The sequence below is a fragment of the Podarcis pityusensis genome (assembly GCF_964106645.2).
Source record: "Podarcis pityusensis genome assembly, chromosome: 6".
NCBI lineage: Eukaryota > Metazoa > Chordata > Lepidosauria > Squamata > Lacertidae > Podarcis > Podarcis pityusensis.
Genome location: NC_138030.1, coordinates 47,253,028 through 47,279,462, shown reverse-complemented (window position 1 = coordinate 47,279,462; position 26,435 = coordinate 47,253,028). Strand labels below are relative to the sequence as shown.

At 44.8% G+C, this 26,435-nt stretch overlaps 1 protein-coding gene across 6 annotated transcripts in view; it reads right to left on the bottom strand.

Annotated features, from left to right (window-relative positions):
* Window positions 1-26,435, bottom strand: part of TEAD3 (TEA domain transcription factor 3) — a 92,201-nt gene that overhangs the window by 20,625 nt on the left and 45,141 nt on the right. For all 6 annotated transcript variants that reach the window (XM_081010479.1, XM_081010482.1, XM_081010480.1 and 3 more), the window contains exons 2-3: window positions 17,233-17,487; window positions 519-583 (exon numbers count right to left, since the gene is read on the bottom strand). In XM_081010479.1, the coding sequence (XP_080866605.1) occupies window positions 519-583; window positions 17,233-17,368 (201 nt within the window). In that variant the 5' untranslated portion in view covers window positions 17,369-17,487. The remainder of the gene's footprint in view (window positions 1-518; window positions 584-17,232; window positions 17,488-26,435) is intronic.

Here is a 26,435-nt window from a genome sequence, read left to right as displayed (position 1 = left end):
GCAATTTTTTTTAAGCCTTCACCAATTATGAGTGCTTGTAAGAGAGAGGGGGGGTGGGGGAGAGAGCTTGCGATGCATAAAGGCACCTGCGAGTTACAGTTGCCATTACACACCCCTTGGCTTTATTCAGTAACTTCCCACCAAAGATCCCAAAATATTGAAGCCAAGGTCGATTCTCCAACTTTTAAGGCAACTATCACCTATGTTAGGAAAAAAAGGTATGTGAAGCAGGGATCTCAACAGTACCCAACAGACCGGAGCCAGAAAAAGTACTTTGATGTCCCAGACCTCTCCAACATATTTACTACTAGCTCTGATGCCTCATCACACTTCTGAGTGGTACACTGAATTATGGAAATGCACACGCGCGCGCGCACACACACACACACACACACACGAAGACAGACACACATGCACATGTGGGTGATTTCACGAGGCCACTTCCTCCTTCAGTCATCCTATTGCAAGGTTGATTTTTTTTTTTTTAAGGAAAGGGCAAGAGCTAGGTACATTTTTACCTGTTTCCTTGTCCTTGTTTTCCCCGTCCGTAACTTGATGTACCTTGCTATCAATTCATTGCGACCTAAGGGGATAAATGAATATATAAATGACATGATGAGAGAGCTGGAGCTTTGCCTTCCTTCTCCGACCACCTGCTGAATAAAGGCCGTCCCCTCGGAGAAGTCAGAACCACCTTCTGGAACTCTTAACTCTGAGAAACCAAAAACCACAAAATAACCGGAGCACGAGGCCTAGCTCAATGACATTTTACCAGAAGGTGGCACTAACACAACAGTTGTCGAAATGAAGGAGGTTAGCCAGAAAGGCAGCGCCCCCAGCCTTGGCTGTTTATACACTGAACAAGGCACCTACAACAGCACACCACGTGGATGGCAAAGGAACATGAAATTTAATGGCGTGAGCACAGAAAGCAGGGCACAAACACGGGACACCCAGAAACCTAGCAGGGAAGGCACCGCTCCCATTGTGTCAGCTACAGAATTTCCTCCCACTATGCTGGGAGAGGCCGAAGAGGCCACTGCTGAGGGCTGTGCTGGGAACCGGGCACGCTTCTTTCCCAATCCCCAGTTCTCACACGTGTGCTTCACTCCAGAACCTTACAAGGGTCCTTTGGCCACGATCCCAATGGAAAATATATCAAAATATTGTGACCTATCAAGGATTTGGTTATGAAAGACTAAGATACGGAGTGTGCGCGCGCACACACACACACCCCTCCCAGAGTTTTGGGTTTCATTTTGTGGCACTACACAGGACACCCAAACCCATGGGATATTTTAAGTGGTGCTGGCCTTTTAAGAGAGAACTTCCCAACCGCCACCTCCTCCTCCTCCTAATTTGAAGCAGAAGAGCTTTTGCTCCACATTTTACAGGCCAGCTGTGGCCAATCTAAATTCAAACGTCAGAGCAGCTGGGAGCTCTCTTTTTCCCTCATCCCCTCCCCTCTGAACATGGTGGGGGTGAGGGGGGGGGAATGGGGCGGGGAAGCACGCCAGATTTATTTTAATGGACCAGATGGTGGTGGCTGAGGCTTCCTGAAATGCCCTTGCAGCTAACTTAGAAGATCTCTAAATAACAATATATTTATTTTTTCCTTAAAAAAAGAAAGCTGGAGCAACTGTGGCTGCCCTGGCGATGCCAATGCCCTGTATTCCTTTCACAACAGCCACTGGATGTCCGCTCTGAGAAGAGGCTTCACTCTTTGAAATAAAGACACACAACAGCCCCTCACCCACTCCTTTCGCTCCCCACCCCAACACACAATCCCAGTATTGGACAGACAAGGCCAGGTGCTCTACAGGGTCAAGCAGCACCACGTGAGAGGGACAGAGGAGGATGATACCCTATACCGGAGTAACAATGCCCTTATAAAAGCCAGCTGGCTCAATGAACATCCCTTGATATCTGTAGTTCCTGGCACGCCTTTAAAACAAACAAACGAAAAAGCAGGCCCCAGAGGCCTTGGTCTCTCTTACTGGGGGACCCAAATAGCTCCGCAAACCACTCAAGTGCCGGCGTACCCTTTACAATCAAATCAGCATGGTGCCGCTTGACTTAGCTGAGGAGTCATGCCTTCGGTGTCGTGGGTCCAATTCTATGGAACTCCCTCCCCACTAGAAATCAGGCAGGCACAGTCCCTGACGAATTTCAGGTTAAAATGATTTTATTCCAGTAGGCCTTTGCACCATGAATTCTGTTCTGCAGGGCTTTTCTTTTTTCAGCCGGATCTCATCAGAACTCAGTTCTGGCACCTCTCAGGTGGGCGCCATTGCCATTCTAAGAGAACGAGGGAGGTGTTCATGGTGAGTTCCGGCACCTCTTTTTCTAGAGCAACAGACTGATGTTCTGCGATGTTTCTTTTATGTTTAAGCCTTCCACGTGGTATGTTTCGAATTTTGTAAGCCGCTTGGAGCTCCAGTTAGTCAGTCAGTCAGTTTTATTGCACATAGCCAAAGGCTGCCGCAATGTACACAGAATCATTCAACAATTAAAAGAAAATATACTGGATTGATACAAAAAACGTAAAATGTTTATGTTATCAAGACATTACCTACTCTAAACAGAGCTATAAAAGTACCTTAATATACAAATTAAGACATTAAACAATAAAAATTATAAGCTAAAATTATCACATGGCCACATATATTAAAAATATATATCCAGGTGCAGTCAAAAACTGGGTATATTTTAAAAAAGGAATAGACAGACCAGGAATCGGGAACCTTCACCTAGCCCTGTGGAGGGCTGCATTCCTTCAGAGGTGGGGGACTGAAGCCAGTCAGGGACCGAGCCCAAACCAAAAGTGGGTGTGGTCACACCTGCGCTCACTACTGTTAGGAAAGGGACGGATTGCAGAAGGCTTTGTCTGCTCATCCGTCCATCTCCATTTTGGCTTTCACTCCATTCCACTTATATGAAATTAAGACAAGGCTGTGGGTGCCCTGCAAGTAAGGCCTCCGACTCCAGAAGGGCAAACAGCTGTATTTGTGGGGACCCTTCCCCTCATTCCCCCCCTAGGCACTACACTAATGTGGCATTATAAGCAATTCACAAATATTTTATTTAAATTCCAGCACTGTGTCTCCCTTGTGCACGTGCGCACACGCACACCTGATTCACAGTTGTGGAAAATGAGGCACAAAACTAAAACAAACCCCATGAAAGCCTAGCGTACCACTCATGGCATTGATAGTCTCATTCTCCACTCACCTGTGCATGCTAGGATAAGACAGAGGGCCCAGTTTTATAGACACAGAAAGTGGTGTTTCTGGTGTGATGAAGATACAAATGTTGCTGTGCAACTCAGCAATTCTTCAGCCTTTTAGACTAGCAAAAGTATTATTCGACATTGTCTGTCAACTATTTATTGGTTCAAAAAAGTTTCCAGATTAGACTGCCCGTTAAACATTGAAATCACTGCACCCAAAGGTGACCAATGTCAATTCCAGAGCAATAGATTGTGGGCTGCCATAGCTAACTAGTTCTTAAACCCACAGTGAAGTTTTGCCTCCAGTCTGGGCTATTGCAGGCAACAGCACAGCATGGGAGCGGCAGGCAAGCTAAGGGGTTGATTCTGTGTCATAGCCATGCCTGCAAGCCCTCCTACCCTTGGTCCAGGTGTGCTTCAAATGCCTTGATGCTTGCGAAAGGTTGGCCACCCATGACCCACCTGCCATTCTGAGAAAGAGCTATACAGTGGTACCTCTGGATACGAACGGGATCTGTTCCAGAGCCCCATTCGCATCCTGAAGTAAACGCAACCTGTGTCCGCGCGTCTCACGATTCGATGCTTCTGCGCATGCACGTGACGTCATTTTGACCATCTGCGCATGCGCGAACGGCGAAACCCGGAAGTAGCACATTCCGTTACTTCCAGATCGCCGCGGAGCGCAACCCGAAAGCGCTCAACCTGAAGCAACTTCAACCCAAGGTATGACTGTACAAATAAACTGGGGGATGCAGGCAATTTTGGCTAAGCAGAGTTCAAGAAATCTCTTTTTCCTCCTACTTGCCTCCCTATATTTTGTATGCATAATTCATTAACTGATCCTTAACTAGAAAACTTCATTGTTTTTGACTGGCTCTCCCCCACGTGGGATCTGACATCACAATGGATCAAAGGAACGCTTCTTTTCAGAGGGGAAGTGTTTTAATTGACTCAGGATGTCCAGGTCCTGTGCTGACTTACGGTAATCATTGTTTCCATGGATGCAAACTGCATACCCACCGCTTGGGAGAAAATAATTTTGCCTGTTTAATGCTCTACAAACTTTTGCAATTCAATATTTTCCCTGTGGACATTTTGCCTGCCCCTTGCTTTTAGAATTCACCATCTTAAAAGTCAATTCAGAGTACTACCAATAGGTCCACTTGTGTTTTATTTCTTTAAAAAAGGAAGCTACCTTTATAGTGTTACCAGATAGTCTCTCTTACATGCCCAAACAAATCTTATTTTTGATGTGATACTGAGAAAAGCAAAATAACATGGCCAGAAAGCCACAGTTCAAGAATTGTGTGCAAGGATACAGAATCTGGGCTTGCTGTGATTCTTCAACAGCTTAGATGAATTGCTTGTTATTTGCTTCATCTCATTCTCCTTTCCTCTTTGAGAGGGGCAAGAAGGAGGCAGGTTTCCTGTGCAAAATTCATCCAGGTCTGTTGTCAACTTACTCTGGACTTATTTAATACTTTACAACTGCTTGTAGCAGCAGTGCCACTGCATGCAACCACATGCATACTCATGTGTGTTAATAAACACACATGGGATCTGAGCCATTCCAAAACAGAAGACCATAAGGAAGGAGACCACGCCAACACAGACTGTGAGATGGGGAACGAGGCAGGTGTGTAAACTGAAGTCTTTCTAGATCAGCGTTTTAATGGTTTTAGAAGCACTTAACCCTGCACTGACAACTTTCTGATGTTTATTTCATGAACAACAACTGATTTTTCAACTAACTGATTGCTATACTGGTTGAGAAATGAATTAATGGACTGACTCATGGTTTCACAGCACTAGTTGGATATCTTGTCTTAACTTAACGTTGCTCAGCATTTAAATTCTCTTTGAATAGTGCAACCCTAGGTATGTCTACTTGGAATTAAGTTTCACACAGAGTCCAATGGAGCTTGCTTCCAGGTAAGCAAGTACAGGATCATAACCATAGTACATTAATTGATCATTTCACTGGCTGGACGGATTATAATATTGACTGGGTTAATTGTTTATTGCACCTTCATAGGTGTGACATCTGATTGGTTACTATGCTGCTGGAAAATAAAATGGAAAGAAGAGACACTAAATTTACTATGAATGAAATATCAACTTGCTTCACTCTATCCATGCTGCTGAGGCCACCAATTCTTTCCTCAACTTTGGCTTAGTGTGGGGGAAAGGGAGCAATGCAATTACAAGGAAGGTGGGACAGATCCCTAGCCACAACCATGCTATGTTTGCCACTTTGATAACAAGGCTCCAAACTCCCGCCATTATCTTTCCAATCAGAACAGCAGCAGCTAAACTGAGATTTACAATAGAGCTAGAGATTTCAGCCGTCTTTTTATCTTTTGGCATGTACCCTGAACAGAGGCAGCACAGGTCTCTCCAACTCAAGAAACAAAAAATACTTTTGATACTCTTCCCTACTAGGCATCGGCCGGGCAGGCACAACCAGCGTTAGAAACTCAGATATATAAGCTAGGTGCCAATTGGTTCCTTAAACCAAAGTTACAGTCGCCAAAAAGGAATGTCTTGTTGCCATTTGGGGGCCAGATGATTCTAAAGTCTTGTTTTTCAAATGACGGACTGATTGTGATTGATTCTCAGTCAAACATCTGGCCAGTTCAGAGGACAACTATGAGCTAGGTTAAGCACTTGAGAATTTAAAAGAAGAAAAGTCACTTGATCCAGGGAGAGTCCATATTTATATTGGCATATTCCAACCTCTTTTTCTTATCTGTGACATGGACCATTCATAACGTAAGAATATTCTTCGCAACTATGAGCACTGCAAGTGGGGTGGGGTAAGTGAAGACATGCTACAACAATTAGCTATAATGTTCACTGCCCCTGCTCAGGCTGCACAGAAAAAGTATTTTGGTTTCTGAAATTCTTTCTGATTGTGCAGGTAAAATATAACGGATAGAATTCTACAGGATGGGCATGAGTGTGTGAAAACAGTCAAGATCCAAGGAGGCAGGCACCTCCAGACAGTGGAGATGTTAGGCACCATTCTGGCACCCAGGTATCTTCACTTGGCCGCAAGTGGCCAAAAGCCAGGTGCAAAATGCGCCTGGCACCTGGCTAATGTCAAACACTGAGCATGACACAGTCAAGCTACTGGAAAAACACATCAGCCTATTCCCGAACTTATAAACCATAAATGATGTTTTAAGATATTGAAGCACAGTAGAACAAAAGGTCAATAAAAGAAACCAAAATGTTGAATTCACTCAGGTACTTGCTCAAATTATACAGAGGTAAACAAGGTAACTTACAGGAATTGAAAGATCAGTTACTACTAGTAACAACACTTCATCACACACTCAGTACAGAGACAGAGCTGTAGGTAAATACACTTGAAAGTTAACTAGTCTGACAAGAACAGTTTAGGAGTAAACAATGGGTGTTAAGACTCAGGGCACCAGGATAGAGAAATGTCTCCAAGAAACTACTGACTCTGGATGAGTCCCTTAACAAAAGAATGCCAACAGCAGACAGGAACCTTTAAGATCCTGGATGTAGAACAGAATTGCGAGTGCTGTTTACAAGAAAACTGGAAATAAGGTGTTTGGATAGGAAGGAAAGTCAACAGAAAGAACTTCACCCAGCACCTTCACAGCAACCAACTGATGATTTGCTGGAGTGCTCGTCATTTTGGTATGTAGATGAACTGATGGGAGATAAAGCCAACAAGCATTAGCAGTCTTCCTCCTGTTCTCAATGCCCCATCTGTCCAGTCTATGGCAGTGTCATTTTCGTTAACTTGTTGAAAGAATTTTCAGCTCAAAGTTTCCTGGTTGTTCAGTGCTCCAGATCCCACAGGACTTTGCACATATCAATTATACCTGTGAAGGATCCCTCCCTGTGGATGTTTGTGCTGCGCTACACACACAGGCATGAGTGGTGGTGTGGAGAGGAGCCCATGAGATCAGGGCATGGGCTACTCAGCATGGCCCCCTATTCCTTGCTGCCATCTTGCTGAATATGGGAACTGAAACAAACCTCATTAGGCTTAGAGAGATTGTTCGTCTGAACCAGTCTAATGGTTTTGTGTCTTTCTGTCTAAAGCTAAACATTTCTAGTCCATGTCAACACATATGGGTGGATGAGTAGAACTACCAAGGCATGCCTGTCTCTAAGAGCACACCTGTTTATTTTACACTCAAAACAGTCTTCTAATGACAAGACAAGTAACTGACTGTGAGCTAAATCTAAACACAATGAAGACGTCTTTGGTAATTGTCAATATAAGGTATAACCTACCCAAATAATGAACCTATGTCTAGGATGCCAGCAGCAACCACTGTGCAATTTTCTCATTCTCTTGCAAGCAGATAAGAACCGTGAATACACAAGCAGCTTTCCTCACTGAAACGAGGCACAAACAATTACATGCCTACTTCTCCATAACACATTCTTCACTGTTGTAAAGCATTGCAGCCAAGTAGAGAGACAGCAGAATTTAAATATGGAAAAGTCCTGCTTACGCAAAATATTAATTATATATGCTTGGAGAAGTCAGGCCACAATAATCCCTCCACGTGTTAAGAAGCAAACTAGATGTTACATGAGAGATGTGTGCAGCCATCTGACTTCTTTAAAAATGAACAAAAGCCTTAAGAGCCTGCGATTAGGAATAGTAGAGGGGGGGGGGAACGGACGGATGGACGGACTTTATGGTCCAGGTACCTGTACTATTTTTCTCCATGAGCAGAAGTGGGGGGAAATGAATGGAGGATAAAGGGTTACACAAAGTTCCCCTCCACCCCTCTTCCCATCGAACTGTCATCTCCTGATGGCTGCTTGTTGTTCACAAAAGCAGCAGCTGCCCTCGGTGCATCTCCTGCGTACCATATAAGCTTGGCCCTAAAGCACAAGAGGAACCCACCTCACAGAGTTGTTGCAAAGTGAGCACACTAGAAGACTGTAAAACCTTCTTTAAATCAGAAAATGTATATAAGCCGGATAAAAAGAAAATGAGCACTGGCAGTAGCATGCATATGCAAAGAAACCGCTTTTGCAACTCTTCTCTCCCAGTGTCATTTTGTGTTCCTATCTGTGCCGTGAAGATAAAGAGTCAACTGAGAAGCTCTGTGCGTGCGTTCTTCCCACTCCAGGGCACCTGCCATGGCTAATTGTCTCCCTCTGGTACCGGCAGGCACTGCAGACCTGCCCCTGCTCAGCTGTCCCGGTCCCGTGATTCACCAGAGGCTGTGCCATTCCCTCCGAGGGCACGTCCTCCTCCAAATTACTACATTCTCCAAATTCCTCCTCCCTGACACCACCACGTGAACCAGTTGGACAGCTCTGTTAAAAATAACCTAGTGGGGCAACCTTCCAGCCAATCAGCAGCAGGCAGCATACCAGCCCAGGCGGAGCGCAACTCAAGTTACACCTGCTGTCTGGGGCAAGTGCGCAGCCTCCCCTGTGCCTGGCTCAGCTCCCTTCCTAACCCAGCGGAGGAGAAAGAAATGCCCCTTGCCATACACGGACCAGACCCTTCTGCTCTCTCGCTCTCTCTCTCCCTCTCTGGCTCTTGCACACTGGCCACCGTTCAAGTGCTATAGGTTACCACAGGTCACAGCTCTCCCTCCTTCTCTTCAGCCGCTCTTCACAGCAGCTGGGAGATCAGCCCCTGTGTCAGTAACCGGCTCGCTCTCAGCCAAGCACGACCCATTTATCGTAGGCGTTCGGCTCGCCTCGTCAGTGTTCTGGGATTCCTGAGGCATCCTGCTTCCAGCACCTGCTCTGAAATGAAGCTCTCTTTGACCTTCCAGAAGCCCTTGCGCCCCTGCCCCCCCATCTCATCCACCCACCTACCCAAGGCTGGAAAGCTATGGATGGAATGTCTCACCACCAAGTTCAATCTGGACCAAAAAATATATATACCCACAGCTGAAGAGCAACATTCTGTTAGTCTAAGAGCACCACAAGCAATGATGTTTTAGCAGTTTGCTGCTAGGCTTTTTGGTACGAAACATGGCATATTCTTAACAAGCAGCTGGAGCCTTTTGCAGAAATAATTTCTAAGAACTGTTAGCCAAAACGCTCAGAAAGGCCAGGCCGCATTCACAGAACACCCTTCGTGATTATCCTGAATGGCTACCCTACTTCTGTATGGACTGCACACTCTTTGTGTATCAACAACACCGATTCCTCACAGAAAGGATTTTGCTAAGCGGCATTGCAGAAGGATATCCCAGATGCAAACTCTACTTTTTTATATATAATCTTTATTTACACATTAAAAATTGCACATGATCAGATACGTTGTTCTGCTACGAAAGAAAAAAATCACACAAAAAGAAAATAGAAAAGAAAAAGGAAAACAAGAAAAAGTAGAAGAGAGGAAAAAGATGGGGGGGGAAATAGGAAGAAAGTTTAACAAAACATCTTATCAACGACATACAGGTTTTTTTTAGGAAATACAAACCATCATTGACATTATTTTAAACATATAATTCCAGTAAGCAGTCCTTTTATCTTCACCTAGTCGATTTCTCCTCACTACTATTACTCTCTTATCTGTGCCTATTCTCTGGTTTTATTCCCTGATTTGTTTAATGACTTCCTTCTACCACTATGCGGTTCCTAATTTCTCATATCTTAAAATTTCTGTGTCCATTCTTGTCCTGCAGGAACCCATTCTCTTACCTCTGTGGAATTTAGTCTATGCTCAACCAAGAGTAATCTTCGGAAACATACTTCATCATGTAATTTTTAAAAACATCCCATTCTTTTTAAATTTAATTTTTAATTTTCTTTATGTCATTACAGCCACCAAGATTCTTGTAGCAAAATATTGGAAGAGTAATGTAATAGCGACAAAAGAAGAATGGCATTTAAAGCTATGTGAATTCCTTGAACTAGCAAAACTAACAGAATCAATAAGAAATCATTCGTGGGGGGGGGGGGGAATAAAAAACCTCTACTGTTATTTAAGGCAGAAAGTATTGTTGTAAACAAAATCTCACAATTCCTATCACAGTATGCACTTATGGTATGCATGTGTGCACACACACTGGAAATGGGTGGACTTGTTCATGTGAATACAGTTCCAGAGTGGATAATATGCACCACTCGAAGGAGGAGTACCTACTCCTGCTCCTTCTTCAATGGAACTTCACCTCTCAGACCCTGTTCACACAGCACTTTTTTTTACTTCACGCAATCAACTTTCCTTAGGTTTGTGCTCACATAGGAAAATATTAACCCACGAACTGGGTGTTCTCTGAGACGGCCGGCAGCAATTCCCAAGAATTGAGGGGGCACTTTTCCCATGTCCATTTTCACTAGTACATGAACTACATTCATCCACATAACTGTATGCCCAAGGAAGTTCTGAGACCAGGGAAAAGGGGAAGGGGTGGTGATATTTTGTGCGAATAAGCCCTCACATATGAACAGGAACTAAAGTGCAATTTGTTGTTGTTGTTTAGTTGTGTCCGACTCTTCGTGACCCCATGGACCAGAGCGCGCCAGGCACTCCTGTCCTCCACTGCCTCCCGCAGTGGTCAAAATCATGCTGGTAGCTTCGAGAACACTGTCCAACCATCTCGTCCTCTGTCGTCCCCTTCTCCTTGTGCCCTCCATCTTTCCCAACATCAGGGTCTTTTCCAGGGAGTCTTCTCTTCTCATGAGGTGGTCAAAGTATTGGAGCCTCAGCTTCAGGATCTGTCCTTCCAGTGAGCACTCAGGGCTGATTTCCTTCAGAATGGAGAGGTTTGATCTTCTTGCAGTCATGGGACTCTCAAGAGTCTCCTCCAGCGCCATAATTCAAAAGCATCAATTCTTTGGCGATCAGCCTTCTTTATGGTCCAGCTCTCACTTCCATACATCACTAAAAGTGCAATAAGGATTCATAAAACTGGAAGTTGCTACTTGCAAGAGCAGAAACTTGTAACTTCACAGCAGAAAAACTGAGTGTTGTCTGCTGCTTTCTACGTTATTTAACCTTACTTCCATATTTATAAGCACGCAAAAGCATCAGGTGAAAGATGGTCAAGAATGTGCATCTTTATAGCATGTGGCCCAGTAGATATAGATGAACGACATGCAACAGGCAAACTGCCAAAGCTGAATGCCTATATTTCCAGGTCATAAAGCTGCCCATCTTCAGCCATTTTACAATTGTTCCTTAAAATGCAAGCAGGGAAAAACTAACATATAAAGCAACCACTGGCCACAACACTATAAAAATCAGGACTAAGACTTTACAATAAGGCAAACAATTTTAACAATCCAGATTAACTTTTAATTCAATTATTCAATATAAATAAGGAGACAAAGGCAACAAGTAGTAGAGCAGACATGCAACTCTATTTTTACTTTGTTGCCCATGACTGTTTGCAATGGTAAGCTGTCTTTGTTCCTGATAGGGACTGTCCTTCCAAATACCACAAGGCCAGCTCCGACTCATTCATTATGGACAGCAAGTGTTGCACACATAAAATGAAGTTTAGAACAAAGTCCTGTGAAGATGGAACTCACAAGACCCTCTCCAGCCTATGCCCTGAACATATGGTGCTATCAGTGTTGCTACTTTACATTTCTTTACCTAGTCCACATGAGTTTGTTGCAAAGTCTACCAGGCAAAAGAGGAAAGCTGCAACATTCCAGGCCATAACAGATCTGTGGCAGAGCACTTGAGTGATTCAAGCTTTCTTCTAACCAAGTAAGGTTAAGGATGGGCACAAGTGGGGATCAGAGATCCAGTGGTCCTTTTCCAAGACAGCTTCTCCCATCAAGACAGGTCTTGGAACAAGCAGGCTATTGGTACTGCAGCCAATTAAAACAGAGACTTCCCTCTCCTCACTCACTTGAAAAGGTAAGTGCAGATGGCGTGTCCCCTTTCCTTCCAGTCATACTCTGGGAGAGAGGCCAACTAAAAAAACCAACAACCTCTATGCTGCTCTACTCTTATTGCACATGCAGTCAAGTGGAGATTTCTAGAGAGTGAAGAAAAGCAGAGGTGGGGTAAAGTGTAAAACAGGGTTAAAAAAAAAAGATTGGGGAGGGGAGAGCAGCCAAATTTTTAAAAGGCAGAAGCAGAACAGGGCTGCTGTTTCTTTAAGCGATTGCCAGATGTCTCCAAGTGGCTGGAAAAACCAGTTTGTACACTTGGGCTTGATGAACAAAGGCCAAGCTCCCCAGCGGCACTCCAGCTATTCCTGGAGAAATCTAAAAAATGTGCCTCTTCAGAAACCTTCCACCCCTGCCTGTCAGAGAGACCCTGGGCCATGTTGGGGGCGCAAAAGGGGAGGGGAGGTGCAATGTGTCATCTCCCCTTTAGGCAGGCTCCTGGTAAGAAGGCATGGGAAACAGTTATGGCAGGAGCACAAGTACTCAGCCACATTAAAAATATAAGTAAAGTGGATAAAACAGGGGTCGTCAATTTGTCACCTGCAGGCACACATGTGCCACCAGGGTCTCCTCTCCCAGCTGAAACCAGGCTTGAAAGCAGCATTCTGTTGTAGCCAATATATTAGGCTGTGGAATGTGCTTGGTTGTGTCTTCAACAGTTTCTCTGGTTTGCAAAAGGGTCTACAAGTCCAAAAATGTTAGCAACCCCAGGGCTAAAATAACTACTCAGGCCAGATTTCAACATCAGGCGTATGCATTTAGTGCCAGGGCTCAGCACTAGAACATGTGAAGAATAACAAAACACGCCACTGAACACAACAAGTTCTCTCAAAATGGGTAACCACAACCTATTCACCTATATTTAGGATTGGGGCAGGCTTTCCAGGATATGGATACCTGCAGCACTCCCATTTTTAATGGTGAACTACTAGGACTACTGCGATGCGGGTGGCGCTGTGGGTTAAACCACAGAGCCTAGGGCTTGCCGATCAGAAGGTCAGCGGTTCAAATCCCCGTGACGGGGTGAGCTCCCGTTGCTCGGTCCCTGCTCCTGCCAACCTAGCAGTTCGAAAGCACATCAAAGTGCAAGTAGATAAATAGGTACTGCTCCGGCGGGAAGGTAAACGGTTCACCAGAAACGGCTTAGTCATGCTGGCCACATGACCCTGAAGCTGTACGTCGGCTCCCTCGGCCAATAAAGCGAGATGAGCGCCGCAACCCCAGAGTCGGCCACGACTGGACCTAATGGTCAGGGGTCCCTTTACCTTTACTAGGACTACTAAAGGCGACAACGTAACTTGAGGAAGACATCCCTTACCAATTCTAGCCAATCATTTTCAGCATCCATGCACTATGCTGAATATGTATATCTATTCTCCCAGCTACATGGGAACTGTTTATCCATGAGAATTTTGGACAATATTGAAATTGCATGACTCTATCCATCTGCACCTTTGTACATGGAATTGGGAAGCCTCTCTCCTTCCATGGTGCAAATTCTGTGGGAAGGAGTCATGGCTGGAATCATGTCAATGTCAGAATCACAGAGTTAGAAGGGACCATGAGCCCAATCCTGCAGTGCAGCTCAAACCCATGACCCTGAGGATAAGAGCCTCGTGTATTACCAATTGAGCTATCCTCTAGGGTTATCACAGTCTTACAGGAGCTGCACACAGATAAAGCAGCTACTGCACGGTTGGGAGGCTAGTGTCCCAGGAGGAGAACAGCAGTTACACTTGGGGAGGCTCAAACAATGTTAACCAAAAAAAAGGACAAACAATTATGCACTTAAAACAACAGGCAATGTTCTCTTCCGATCCCTGACTCATTCAGCATGGTCATTAATCCAGTGTTTGTCAACAGGATGATCCATTCCTATGGAGATAGTGCTTTGAGGTCACAAACATAGAATTATGACATCACAGCAGGAGCTGATGAGTAGGAAGCAGCAATACGTGTCTGTTTACAACATTTCACTCTGCAGCAACACGAAACAGTTTGGGTGAAACTGTGCCTGAACCCTACGATCGCCACTGCCACCACAACCTGAGGCACTGGCATGAGGAAAGATATTCAAGCCCTATCTGGCTATTCAATCTCCTCACATTTAAGCAAGACACAAGGGGCACACTGCCAAGCTTCACCCCTGCAACATGACACCCCTAGACGGTTCAGAACCTTCCACAAGTTTGAGGGCAACTGCCTGAAACAAGGAGCCTCTTTCCTTCATGGAAGAACCCAGCACAATCATGACCAGAGACAGCATCCCACTTCAGATCCTCACCCTCAAACTTGTGGAAGGCTCTGAATTGGGACACGTTAACACAGTGGAAGGGGCAGAGCTTGGCAGTCCACCCCTACCTCTCCTTCTGTGTTTACTTAAATGTGAGGAGACTGACAGAATTACTTAACTAAGCCAATTATGGTGGCAACATGGATTTATCACATTCAAACCAATCAGGAGTCAGGGACCTTCATTCTCATCCTCCCTCCTTTACTTTTTAACTGCTTTCTTAGGTGTGGTGGGCACAGAGTTCAGAAATGTATCATCTCAATGGCAAAAGGACCAAAGCTGCCCTTTCTTCTTCACCTCCTCACCTTGCATAAAAGTATCTAGAGCAGCCTTTCTCAACCTGTGGGTCCCCAGATGTTGTTGAACTACAACTCCCATCACCCCTAGCTTACAAGGCAAGAGCTCAGGGATGATGGGAGTTGTAGTCCAACAACATCTGGAGACCCACAGGTTGAGAACCGCTGATCTAGAGCAATTCAGGATCTACAACCCATTCCTTTCATAAGCGAGAGAGCTTATGTTGTGTAGTGTATGAGCCTTTTTGTCTTCGTTACCACCCATTTCACAACAGCAACTGATAAGGCATAATCTCCTCTCCTCCCTCCCATTCCAGATGAAACCATTTTTACACTGAGTGCTGGTTCCAACAAGATGCCAGGGGCCAGCCTGAGAAAAATTCCTATCCATATGAGTGACCTACTCATCTTATCAACCTAACGTTGGAGTTGTGATCTTGTGAGTCTGTGGCTCCTATGTAACACTGCTTACACAAGTAAAGCACTTCTGTTTTGGAGGCGGTGGATGAAGACGGCTATTGGGTTTTTACTGGAGCCAACTGATGCAGGCTGGTTATCTCAAAGCTTGGCATAAAACCATGACAATTAAAATCTGCAACAGAATGTGTATACAAACTCAAAAACAGAAAAGGAATTGCAATGAATTAATATCCGACAACTGAGCCTTCTTCAGTTAACCGAGCTCTCACACTACACAGGCACTGGGAACCTGTGGCCCTCCAGATGTTGCTAGACTCCAATGCCCATCAACCCTAGCAAGCAAAGCTGATGGTCAGGGATGATGGGGTGTGTAGTCCAACAACATCTGGGGAGCCACAGGTTCCCCACCAATGCACTACAGTAAAATATCTCTAAGTATTTCTGATTGTTTATGGTAGTTTATTGTTGTAAGTCATTTTGGATGGGGATGGCCCAGGAAATCAGTCTAGAAATATTTTAAAATAAAACAATAAGTAAGCATACCCCGGGGGTAAGCTAAGGGTATGAATTTGTAATGTCACCAACTTAATGAGGGCACATTAAATGCACAAAGAGGTCAACTGAAAGATGGGAGAGTTTGTTTCATTGGAATTCCAGCGTGTTTCTATAAATGCCTACTCAGGAGTGAGAGCGTATAGGATTGCAGCCCTAGCCTATCTGAGGTCATAGTATCATAATGAGAAGCAAGAAAATCACAGATGCAGACCCTGTTGTGTCATTTAATAAAACCCCAATACAAGGAAGGTGATAAACCTAAAAAAAGAGAATAGAGTGTTTTGCTTGCGAGAAGAAACACCATCTTTCACACCCAACGGCAGGCATGTGGGATCCTCAAGCAGATGAAAATCAATCTCTCCTTTGACAGGAATGAGCTTACCAAACCAGTCAGTCAAGCCAGGCAGAGAAAAGAGTGGGAGGGAGAGGAGAGATGAGGCATAAGGGAGTGGGAGGGATATGTAGACCTAGGGAAGTACAAAGGAGATGTGAGTCAACAATCTAGGGAAGAAGAGTTCAGCACTACCCTGGAGTTCTTTATCCACTCCAAGACAGCCACCTCCACAAACACTTCATCTCCCCTCTCTCAGGATGATCTTTGGGTAGTCCATCTCCTTTATTACCAGCCAAAGCGATCAGGGAGATAAAACACAGCAGGGACCAAGTCAGGCACACGGACTGGAAAGAAACATCCCGAAGTGCCAAAAGCAAAACACACTTTTAGCATCTAAGGCCTGTGTGTCAGAGGTACATATTTTAAACCTAAGAATGTTTATAAGAAGCAAATTCCTACTCCCCCACCTGGATCTCCCTAGCCAGCAGCTGAAGGGATTTGGTATGTGCCTGCAAAACGAAACATGGTGGCTATTACACCATAATATTTTAGGCTGTAAATAGATGGTAAATAAATAATGAAAGACATCCTCGATCAGATCCTCAGATACAGAAGGCAATGTGGTATAGCGGATTTAGCTCCCGTTGCTCGGTCCCTGCTCCTGCCAACCTAGCAGTTCAAAAGCATATCAAAGTGCAAGTAGATAAATAGGTACCGCTCCGGCGGGAAGGTAAACGACATTTCCGTGTGCTGCTCTGGTTCGCCAGAAGCGGCTTATTCATGCTGGCCACATGACCCGGAAGCTGTACGCCGGCTCCCTTGGCCAATAAAGTGAGATGAGCACCGCAACCCCAGAGTCAGTCACGACTGCACCTAATGGTCAGGGGTCCCTTTACCTTTACCTTTTTAGGACTTGTGAGACCCAGATACAAATCCCCATTCAGTCACGAATCTCACCTTGGGCTAGTCACTCTCTCTCAACCGTAACCTACCTCTCGAGATATTTGTAAGTAAAAAGGAGGAGGGAAAAGATGAAAATCACACTGAACAACTGCAATGAAAGGTGGGATAAGTTGTGAATAAATAAATAAATAAATAAATAAATAAATAAATAAATAAATATCCAAAGCTGCGGCCATCTGAATGGACAATGTGCAATGAATGGGCGTCCTGCATGGAATCTGATTTAAGCCACATGAACATAGAAGCATGACACGGTCTCACTCACCATACATTTTGCCCTCGTCCGAGAGAATAATCTTCCGCCGGCCACATGGCGGGTATATTGCCAGCGCCTCCTGGAAGCTCTGTTCAATGTCTGGACTCCACACTCCTTCGGCATCATTGTCCAGGCTCTTGTCCATCCCCTCCTGTCCATCTTCTCGCCCCTCCCCGGGGCTGCCGCTGGCGTTCCAGCTGTTGGACGCTATTGTGATGGCTGCTCTGGGCTCTGACCCTGAGCCCCAAACGGCAACTCAGCAACCTAAGGGCAAGAAAAGTTTGTTGATTAATCAACCACGCCTGCGGACTCCGAGTTCTCCTTTATAATTCTAGACTATACAACTGTACTCTTTCAATCAAAAGTAATGGAGAAGTGTGAACGGTCAGTCTTTTCTTTCTCTCTCTTGTTGGGGGCTTGATCATCCTTCAAAAGCATTATAAACATGAATCTTTTGAACACACACACACACAGAGAGAGTTTGGCATTAATGTCTGGAAATCAATATGGCCAAGTGTGGGGGTTTTTTAGTGTTTGACATACAACAGATTTTCTACATATACATGTTTCTCTCTGTGTTGATGTTCTCCAAGCCACAGAACATACAATCCAAAACCCATTGGTTCATTCAAGGCTACCATTATTGCAGTGATTACTGTGATATTCTTACAATAATCTGAACGTTTGACTAAGGAAACGAAGAGACACTGGGTGATATTCAGTGATGTGTATCCATTTACACAGTGGGACTTGTGCTTTCTTTTCTCACTTCCCCAGCCCCCAAAATCTGTTTTGGAGGGTCCCCTAACCTTCTGAAGCAGATTTGGGGAGAGAGATGGGAGAAAAAGAAAGAGAAGCCATTGCATGAGAGGACAGCTGCTCGTGCTATATTAGATGTCACCCATCTTCTTACACACACACACACACACACACACTCAATCCCTAACAAGTTACTTGAGCTGAAGCAGGGATTAATTAAACAGCCTCACTTAGTATAAGGGAGAGTCAGATAACCTCCCATGGCACACAACACAACATTTTTGAAATCATTGTTTCTTTGAACCCCATCGCACACAGCATAATACCTTTTTCTTATTATTTATTTGACTTATTAGTCTCTCACTACAAGATAGTCTCTGAGCGACTGCCCAAAAGATTAAGAGCCAAAAGCATGACATAAAATCAGAAAACAATGCATCACAATAAAAACCATTACAATAACCCACAAAACAACATGACAGAAAACTTTAGAAACAAATAACAACAACAACAACAACAACAACAATAATAATCCATGTTCAAAATGCAGCCACACTAAAACATGTGCTTTTTCTCAATTTTAATCAAGTTTTTCCACAAGTGTCTTTTTAAAAAGTAACTGACTATAATACTGGATCATAGATATTAAATACTGATTTGAATGCTGAATCATAAGCATCTATCAAACACAGTGGCTTGTATAATAAGAAATACTTTAAGAATGAGGCTGGTAGGAGGGGATTTTCCTGCCCTCACCCTGCAGTCTCCTGAGTTTCCTGAAAAGCATCTCCTGGAGGGTCAGAGGACCCTCCAGAATGGGGTCGGATCAGCAGGAAGGAGTAATTGCTCCAGTTTCAGAGAGCTGTAGACAGAAAGTGTCTGCACTCAATTTGAGGTGATTTTCACCTCATACCACAGTCTTTCCCAATCAGGAAAAGTGGGGGCAATCAGGAAAGCCCCTGTCTATTACTACTTCTGAGGAACCAGGCCATTTTGGTAAAGACAACTTTGTTATGCAAAAAACCATGAAGAAAAAAAGATCTCACTTCTGAGGTTAAGCATTTATAAAAAAGACATATTGCCACATACTGTATTTATTATTGCCGGCTTCCTACTGGACCCGGGATAATCACAGGGACCAGGGACCAGGATCTGCCATCCTGCATCATGATCTTGTACTTCTGCTTTATGTAGAAGATCTCTAATTCTCTAATGAATATTGATGACTCTACCTACCAAACATAGAAATTTACTTTCCATTTCATGGAAAGACACTAATGCATGGGTAGGCAAACTAGGGCTAGGGGGCCGGATCCGGCCCAATCGCCTTCTAAATCTGGCCCGCGGAACGGTCCGGGAATCAGCGTGTTTTTACATGAGTAGAATGTGTCATTTTATTTAAAATGCATCTCGGGGTTATTTGTAGGACATAGGAATTCGTTCCCCCCCCAAAAAAAAATATAGTCCGGCCCCCCACAAGGTCTGAGGGACAGTGGACTGGCCCCCCTGCTGAAAAAGTTTGCTGACTCCTGCACTAATGTGTCCAATTACCAGCCCTTACCTTTGGTAAGTTCTAAACACTTATGGCCTGGTGCTATGCAAGTTGACTTTAAAAGTAAATTCCACTTCCAGTGGGAACTTACTTCCAAGCAAATGTTCACAGGGTTGCAGTCTTAATCTTGCTTGAGTATCAGAGAATGCGATCTCGCTCAGTATCAGAGAGAAATAAACAGAAACCAATCTCTTGCTTCTAAGCAGATATAACTCCACAGTCCATGTAGGCTGCATGACCGCAAATTTCTTGTTATGTTCTTAAGTTGTATGAAGATTTGTTTTAATTGCAAACCAACATGTTTTAATCATTCTAGCACTTAGTATGCAGGAACCACTGTTTGAAACTGAGATATGAAAGCTAGGAGCTAAATGGCACCTTAAACCTAGGTTATGGGCGCAACAACGGAATGTCTAGGCACACTTTTTTTATAACAAGAATACAAGCTGAAAATGAATGAACTGCAGCTAAAATATTATGCTCATTTTTCACGTGCTCTAGTCCTTCCCCTGCCCGCCCACCCCAATATTCTAAAGAGGGTCTCTTCTCCAGTCTTCAGAGAGTAGCTGGAAGTGGGGAGGCAGAAAGGTCCTCCTCTCCTTCCACTCTGCAGTTTTAATCTGAAATCTTAGGTGTGGTACTGCGCCCAGAGCTCAGAAACTGATCACGCTAATGAAATTCCCTGTCGCAAAATGCACCTAGAACAATGGGAGTTTTGAACACTGGCAGGAAGCGGACACGGAGCAATGGATCCAAACTACAAGAAAGAAGATTCCACCTAAACATTAGGAAGAACTTCCTGACAGTAAGAGCTGTTCGACAGTGGAATTTGCTGCCAAGGAGTGTGGTGGAGTCTCCTTCTTTGGAGGTCTTTAAGCAGAGGCTTGACAACCATATGTCAGGAGTGCTCTGATGGTGTTTCCTGCTTGGCAGGGGGTTGGACTCGATGGCCCTTGTGGTCTCTTCCAACTCTATGATTCTATGATTCTAGGAACCCCTGAATTCAAAACTGAAACTTGACTTACAGCACAATCCTCACCAAGTCTACTTAGAAGTAAGTCCCGCCGAATTCCATGGGGCTTACTGCCAGCTAAGTGTGGACAGGGTTGTAGACTTGATGGTTTAAAGCTGGCCCTTTGCTTGGCTTTTCCTCCCCTTATTTTCCAGGATACAATGATTTGGCATCTCGGGGAAAGAGGAGAAAACACAGATACAGACACACACAGCCTTTGGGACTCATTACTCAGAGGTACTCTCAATGGCCCAAGTCTTCAGAAACATCTCTGGGAGATGTGTGCTGGGCGCAGACTCCCATCCCCAGCCAGGCTGTGTCAGTGGGCCTTGAAATAGTGCCTGCCACTTCCACTCCCACTCCCCTTTGCTCCCCCAGAGCAGCTAAGTGTTTTGCAACAACATGCTTTGCGGCAGCCCCACCAGCTGCTCCTGGGGGAGCTGAGAACAGAGAGGTGTCTCCTTTGGCTAGAGAGCTTCCCGGACAGAGCACAACAAAGGTCTCCAGTACAGACATCTCCTTTTTAAGAAACTGCCGACAACGAGCTTGGCTCGAGTGTTTCGTGGTGATTCCGCCCCTCCACGCACACACACACTCCCCGAAGCAACTTCTTTCCTGCGGCTCCGAGCTCTGTGATGTCACCCAGTCTCTCCCTTGCTCCCCCTCCCCTCCCCTTCCAGCCCACCCCACCCCTTCTTTGGGAACAGTGTAGCCAAATAAGGAGATCAGAACTGGAGCAGCTAGCCAAAGGGAAAAGGGGGAGGGATGGAGGGGAGGCTTGCTGTCCGCACACGGCTCCCAACACACTCTTATTCATAGTCAGTCCGCCTCTCTCGCTCCCTCTCATACATGCACAGCACTGCGAGGGGTGCCCAGGGATCAGGCTGCCAGCGAACATTCAGGAGGGCACAGGATATGCCAGAAAAGTTCAAGAGCAAGCAAAACATGTGTTCGCAGAAGACGCTGTGGGTACATTAAAGGAAGGCAGCTCTCAAGCAATCTGGGACACAAGCTTCGGTCGCCAAGTTGGTTTTGCAGAACACCAGACAGTTTGTTCCATCTCAACAAAAACCACACACACACACCTCCCTACACAAGTCCCAGACACAAGTGCAGCCAGGTCTCAACGTCCTATTGCTACTCATAAGATGAGTAGCACAGGGTCCAGATTTTGAGTCCTCTCCAAGACATCCTCAGCATGCCTACAACTCCTTGAATTGCTCTCACTCTCTCTTTGAATAAAATCACCGACATTGCGTTGGCGGCAGTGGCAGGGGTGGTGGTGGTGGGGAGTATGATTGAGCAAACAGGCAATAGTGGTAACAGCTGCTCCACTGACTTGCTCCTGTGTTGGGCCCTTTGCTGGGATGTGGGCCTTAGCAGCTGCCCCAGCAGTGCCAACCAATATGACTGGCTCTGCTTACAATACTCTAAAGTGTATACAACAGGAACTTCTGGGAAGAAAGAAATTCTCAGGCAATCAAATCTAGAAAGGGGTGTTTTCAAAACGTTTGTCAGCATCCGAGGTGAAGCTCCCTTTCAGGAGAAAATTGTATACCTGGCATTGTTTGGATGGCTTCTCGATCCAAGTAACCTGCCCCAAAATGAACAGCTGTGTCACCATTCTAAAATACAGGCCAGATGTGCACATCAAAATAAGCCAGGCTTTCCGGCTTGTTGGCCATGGGCAGCGTGGTTTATTTCTTCCACCAGCGCTAGGAGATGAGCGAAGCAGGAGTGATCAGGCAGCATGCACAGTAACATGATCAGCCAGAAATCTGACTTGTTGTGATGTGTGAATGTAGCCAGGAAAAAGGTTGGCAAACACGTCTGCATTAGGAAAAGGTAATGAATAAAAGGTCTTCAACAGCAGCCCCATCTCACATGCCATTACAAAGGTGATTGGGAATGTAAGGATGTACTCAACAGTGTGATGGGCCAAAATTTAGAAAGCTCCTATAGTAATTGCCTTTCACTCCCCGCAAAAACCCTCTACCAGCAACTAGTTATCTGCCCTGAATATACAGTGATTCCCTCACCCCAAAAACACTCAACAAGCATCTTGGAGGTCAGTTTTACAATGATTTGTTATGATTCGCGCAAGGAACTCTGAAGGAATCCTACACAGAAAACGGGACCACTTTTTACACAAACAACCTCTCCAACAACCACACCGACTTGGTCTGGGCCCTAATCAGAATAGTAAAATGAGTTTTGTGTTTGTAGGTGTACTTGAAGCCAAGGAGAGGGTAGGAGAGGGACTGTTCTGAAGGCAAAGAATCCTAGTTTTGGGGGAAAAGAAGAAAGATTAAGAAGCCTATTCCCCCCTCAACAGATATGCTAAGGATTGCCCTCTCAGTATTAAAGGACTTTGGGGGTGAGGCAAAGTAGAGAAAGCAGTCTGGAATGCTCTGGGGTACTGCCCTATCAAGGGGCATTTTATGCAAAGTTGTCACCAAATTCACAAAATCTCAAAGCCAATACCTTTCCTGGCTCCCATACACTCATTATCCTTCCATTTAAATTCAGATACACATTTCTTGCATATTCTAGGCAATGCAGAGAGCTGACTGGTGACTTTCAGTATAAAACTACACTGCCACTGCTATGTCCAGGCAGAATAACCATAGGAAATATTAGCAGTTTACTAGTGTTAGTCCTTTTTTTTTTTTTACCTTCCCGCCAGAGCGGGACCTCTTTATCTACTTGCACTTTGACGTGCTTTCGAACTGCTAGGTTGACAGGAGCCGGGACTGAACAACGGGAGCTCACCCCGTCGCGGGGATTTGAACTGCCAACCTTCTGATCAGCAAGCCCTAGGCTCTGTGGTTTAGACCACAGCGCCACCTGCGTTTCCGTGCACTGCTCTGGTTTCGCCAGAGGTGGCTTAGTCATGCTGGCCACATGACCCGGAAGCTATATGCTGGCTCCCTTGACCAGTAAAGCGAGATGAGTGCCGCAACCCCAGAGTCATCCGCGACTGGACTTAACGGTCAGGGGTCCCTTTACCTTTAGTGTTAGTTCTAGCAGCTTCACCACTCCCTCCTGTTGTTATGAGGGCAATCCAGCCAACCAGGACATAGGAATTAGCATACATCCATAGCATACACAAACAGTCCTGGTGCAATATTCAAAGGTCTGCCTCAGGGTAGACCTATCCAAATCATAGGTGTGTGCTCTGAGCATGCTCAGAGCTGTTTCCTTGGAGTCCACCCCTCCTCATCGTTCTTGGCATGTTCTGGTAATCAGAGAAACAGCAGGGTGCATTTCCTACTTTGTAAAGTGTTTTTGTTTGTTTGTTTGTTTGTTTGTTTGTTCAGTATTTGTTTTGTGACAGAGAGAGACAGAGAGAACGCAAGAGTGGACACAGCATTCGTCTCCTTTTGTAATAAATATTTATCTATTTTTTACTTAAATTATTTTGCATTTATTTTTGTGAACAGGGAAATTGGGGGGGCAAATGGCTGATGGCTTGTGTATGTGTTGCAAAGTGCTCTGTATTAACCAGTGACGTGCATTCATTCATGAAACGCTGCAGCAGCCGCTGGGTGAGGCAGGACATGCTGATCTGAGCCCTGTGCCATTTCAGAGTATTTTCATACTATTTCAAGAAAAGGGGTGGGTGGGTGCGCGCACATACACCCTACTCTACCCTGTATATGCAGATATCTGCTTCCAATAAGCCACTCCCCTAGCTTAAGTTCGGAAATCTTGAACGCTGAAAAGAGGAAAATGCTGCTTTTGGAAACACCAGACAAACTCTCTTACACGAGAGAAGCTAAATGATTGTACTCAGGAACTTGGTTGGGAGAAGGACACTGAACTTCCCTTCTGCCCCTGGAAATTCCTGGATTTGGGGGGTGGCATTGCCCAGCTCAAAAACATTGTGATTGCAGCCAGTTAGGTTGTAGCAAGATACCATAAAACCAGTGCAATTTCATCTGCATCGTCCTACTCTGATTATAAGTCTCTCTGTGTGTATATTCTATCTACTTCTCCCGTTACTCAAGTGAAAAACACAGAAACACAAAGACAATACAGCTCATCTGGAAAATCTTACTCTTAAATTCTTTTTCATAACAGGGCGTGAAAGCCGTACACTTTAGATATGAAGCCTTAACAGCACCAGAATACTGAAAAGGAAATTTAGGATTGCTACGAGTATGGGAAGGGCTTTTCCAGAAACTTTGCTTAATTGATGGAATCTGAACATTGAAACTACACAAACAAGCAAGGCCTGTGGGCAGTTAGCTGTGAGAGGTAGTTTGGCAAGATTGACTGAGAGGAATTGGAGCAGCAGCAACAGCCCCATGGAATGTCTTCCAAATAATTTTCATTAATGTAAAACAAAATCTTTGTTTTTCAAGTTCCTTGAGCGCTTGAATACAACACTAACTGCAACAGCAGCTGCCACAGGAGTATCTATGAGGAAAAAGACTTCACGATACCAATTGCAGAGACATAGACTTGGGGCCTGGTTAACCCACTTTCAAAGAGATTCCAATTAGGACTTTTTACAACAGCTTTGAACTTTAAGCTCGAAAGAACACAGGTTAATCAGCATCAAATCATCATTATGCCACAATTATGCACCACCACATGAACTACCTCCCCATCAGATGTAGTGGAAAATAACTCTCCCAGGTTTAGAAGAAGGAACAGGAACACAACAAGGGTAATGCAAGTATCAGAGGACATTATATATGAACCTATCTCTGTCACAAGAGACTAGGGCCCTGCGGGACTTGACATCTTTCCGCAGGGCCTGCAAGACAGAGCTGTTCCACCTGGCCTTTGGTTTGGACTCAGTATGACCCTTATGTTTCCCTCCCTTGTGGTCTTGATTTATTGACTACTTTTAAAATGAGGCTGCATTTTAAATTGCATTTTAACCTGTATTTTAAATTGGTCCCCCCCTAATTATGTTTGTACTGTGATTTTATTGATGTTAGCCACCCTGAGCCCAGCTCCGGCTGGGGAGGGCGGGGTATAAATAATAATAATAATAATAATAATAATAATAATAATAATAACAACAACAACCTTGCTCAGTCTACTGTCTATTTGAACTGGCAGCTGTTCTCCAAGACCCCAAGCAGAAGAAGTGTCTCTTAGGCTTGCAACAAGAGATCCTTTTAACAGGAAATGCTTGGGAATGAACCTAGAACTTCGTAATGCGGTGCATAGTTAAACTATGGGACTCACTCTCACAGAAGGCAATGGTGGCCACCAACTTAGGTAACTTTAAAAGAGGATTAGGCAAATTCATGGAGGGGAAGGCTCTCAATGGCTACTAACCATGAAAACTATGATCTGCCTCCACAGGCAGTGATGCTTCTGAATATCAGTTGCTGGAAACCGCAGGAGGGGAGAGTTCTCTTGTGTTTGGGTCCTGCTTGAGGATTTCTCATGGGCGTCTGGTGGGCCACTATGAGGTCAAGATGCTGGACTGGCCTGATCCAGCAGACTTCTGCCCTTAGACATCTCCATGCAGAGCATGTAGCGCAACCACTCAGCTATGTTTCTCGCTCTTCCACAATTAAGGGGCTGGAAAAGAACAGCAGCAATACAATTTGGGACCAAGCGGGTTATGTGAAGCCTTCTGAAATCTACTCACAGCTTTTACAGCAGCAGATAGCAAAACAAAACAAAACCGTAAGCTGCAGATCCTGTAAAGCCTGGTCCTTGCTAGTCTAAACTTTCTATTTCCTGGAGGGTGGGTGCTAGCAAACAAGTCAAGAATTAATCCAAAGCTCCACCCAAACCTTACAAAACAGCAACAAAAACCAGTACGGAAACTGACAGTGTTGGGTATGTTTTCCCCACAAGTGTTTTGTGCTGCCCATTTTGAAATCAATGGAGAGCAGAAAGAACCCCCCAATGATTAGA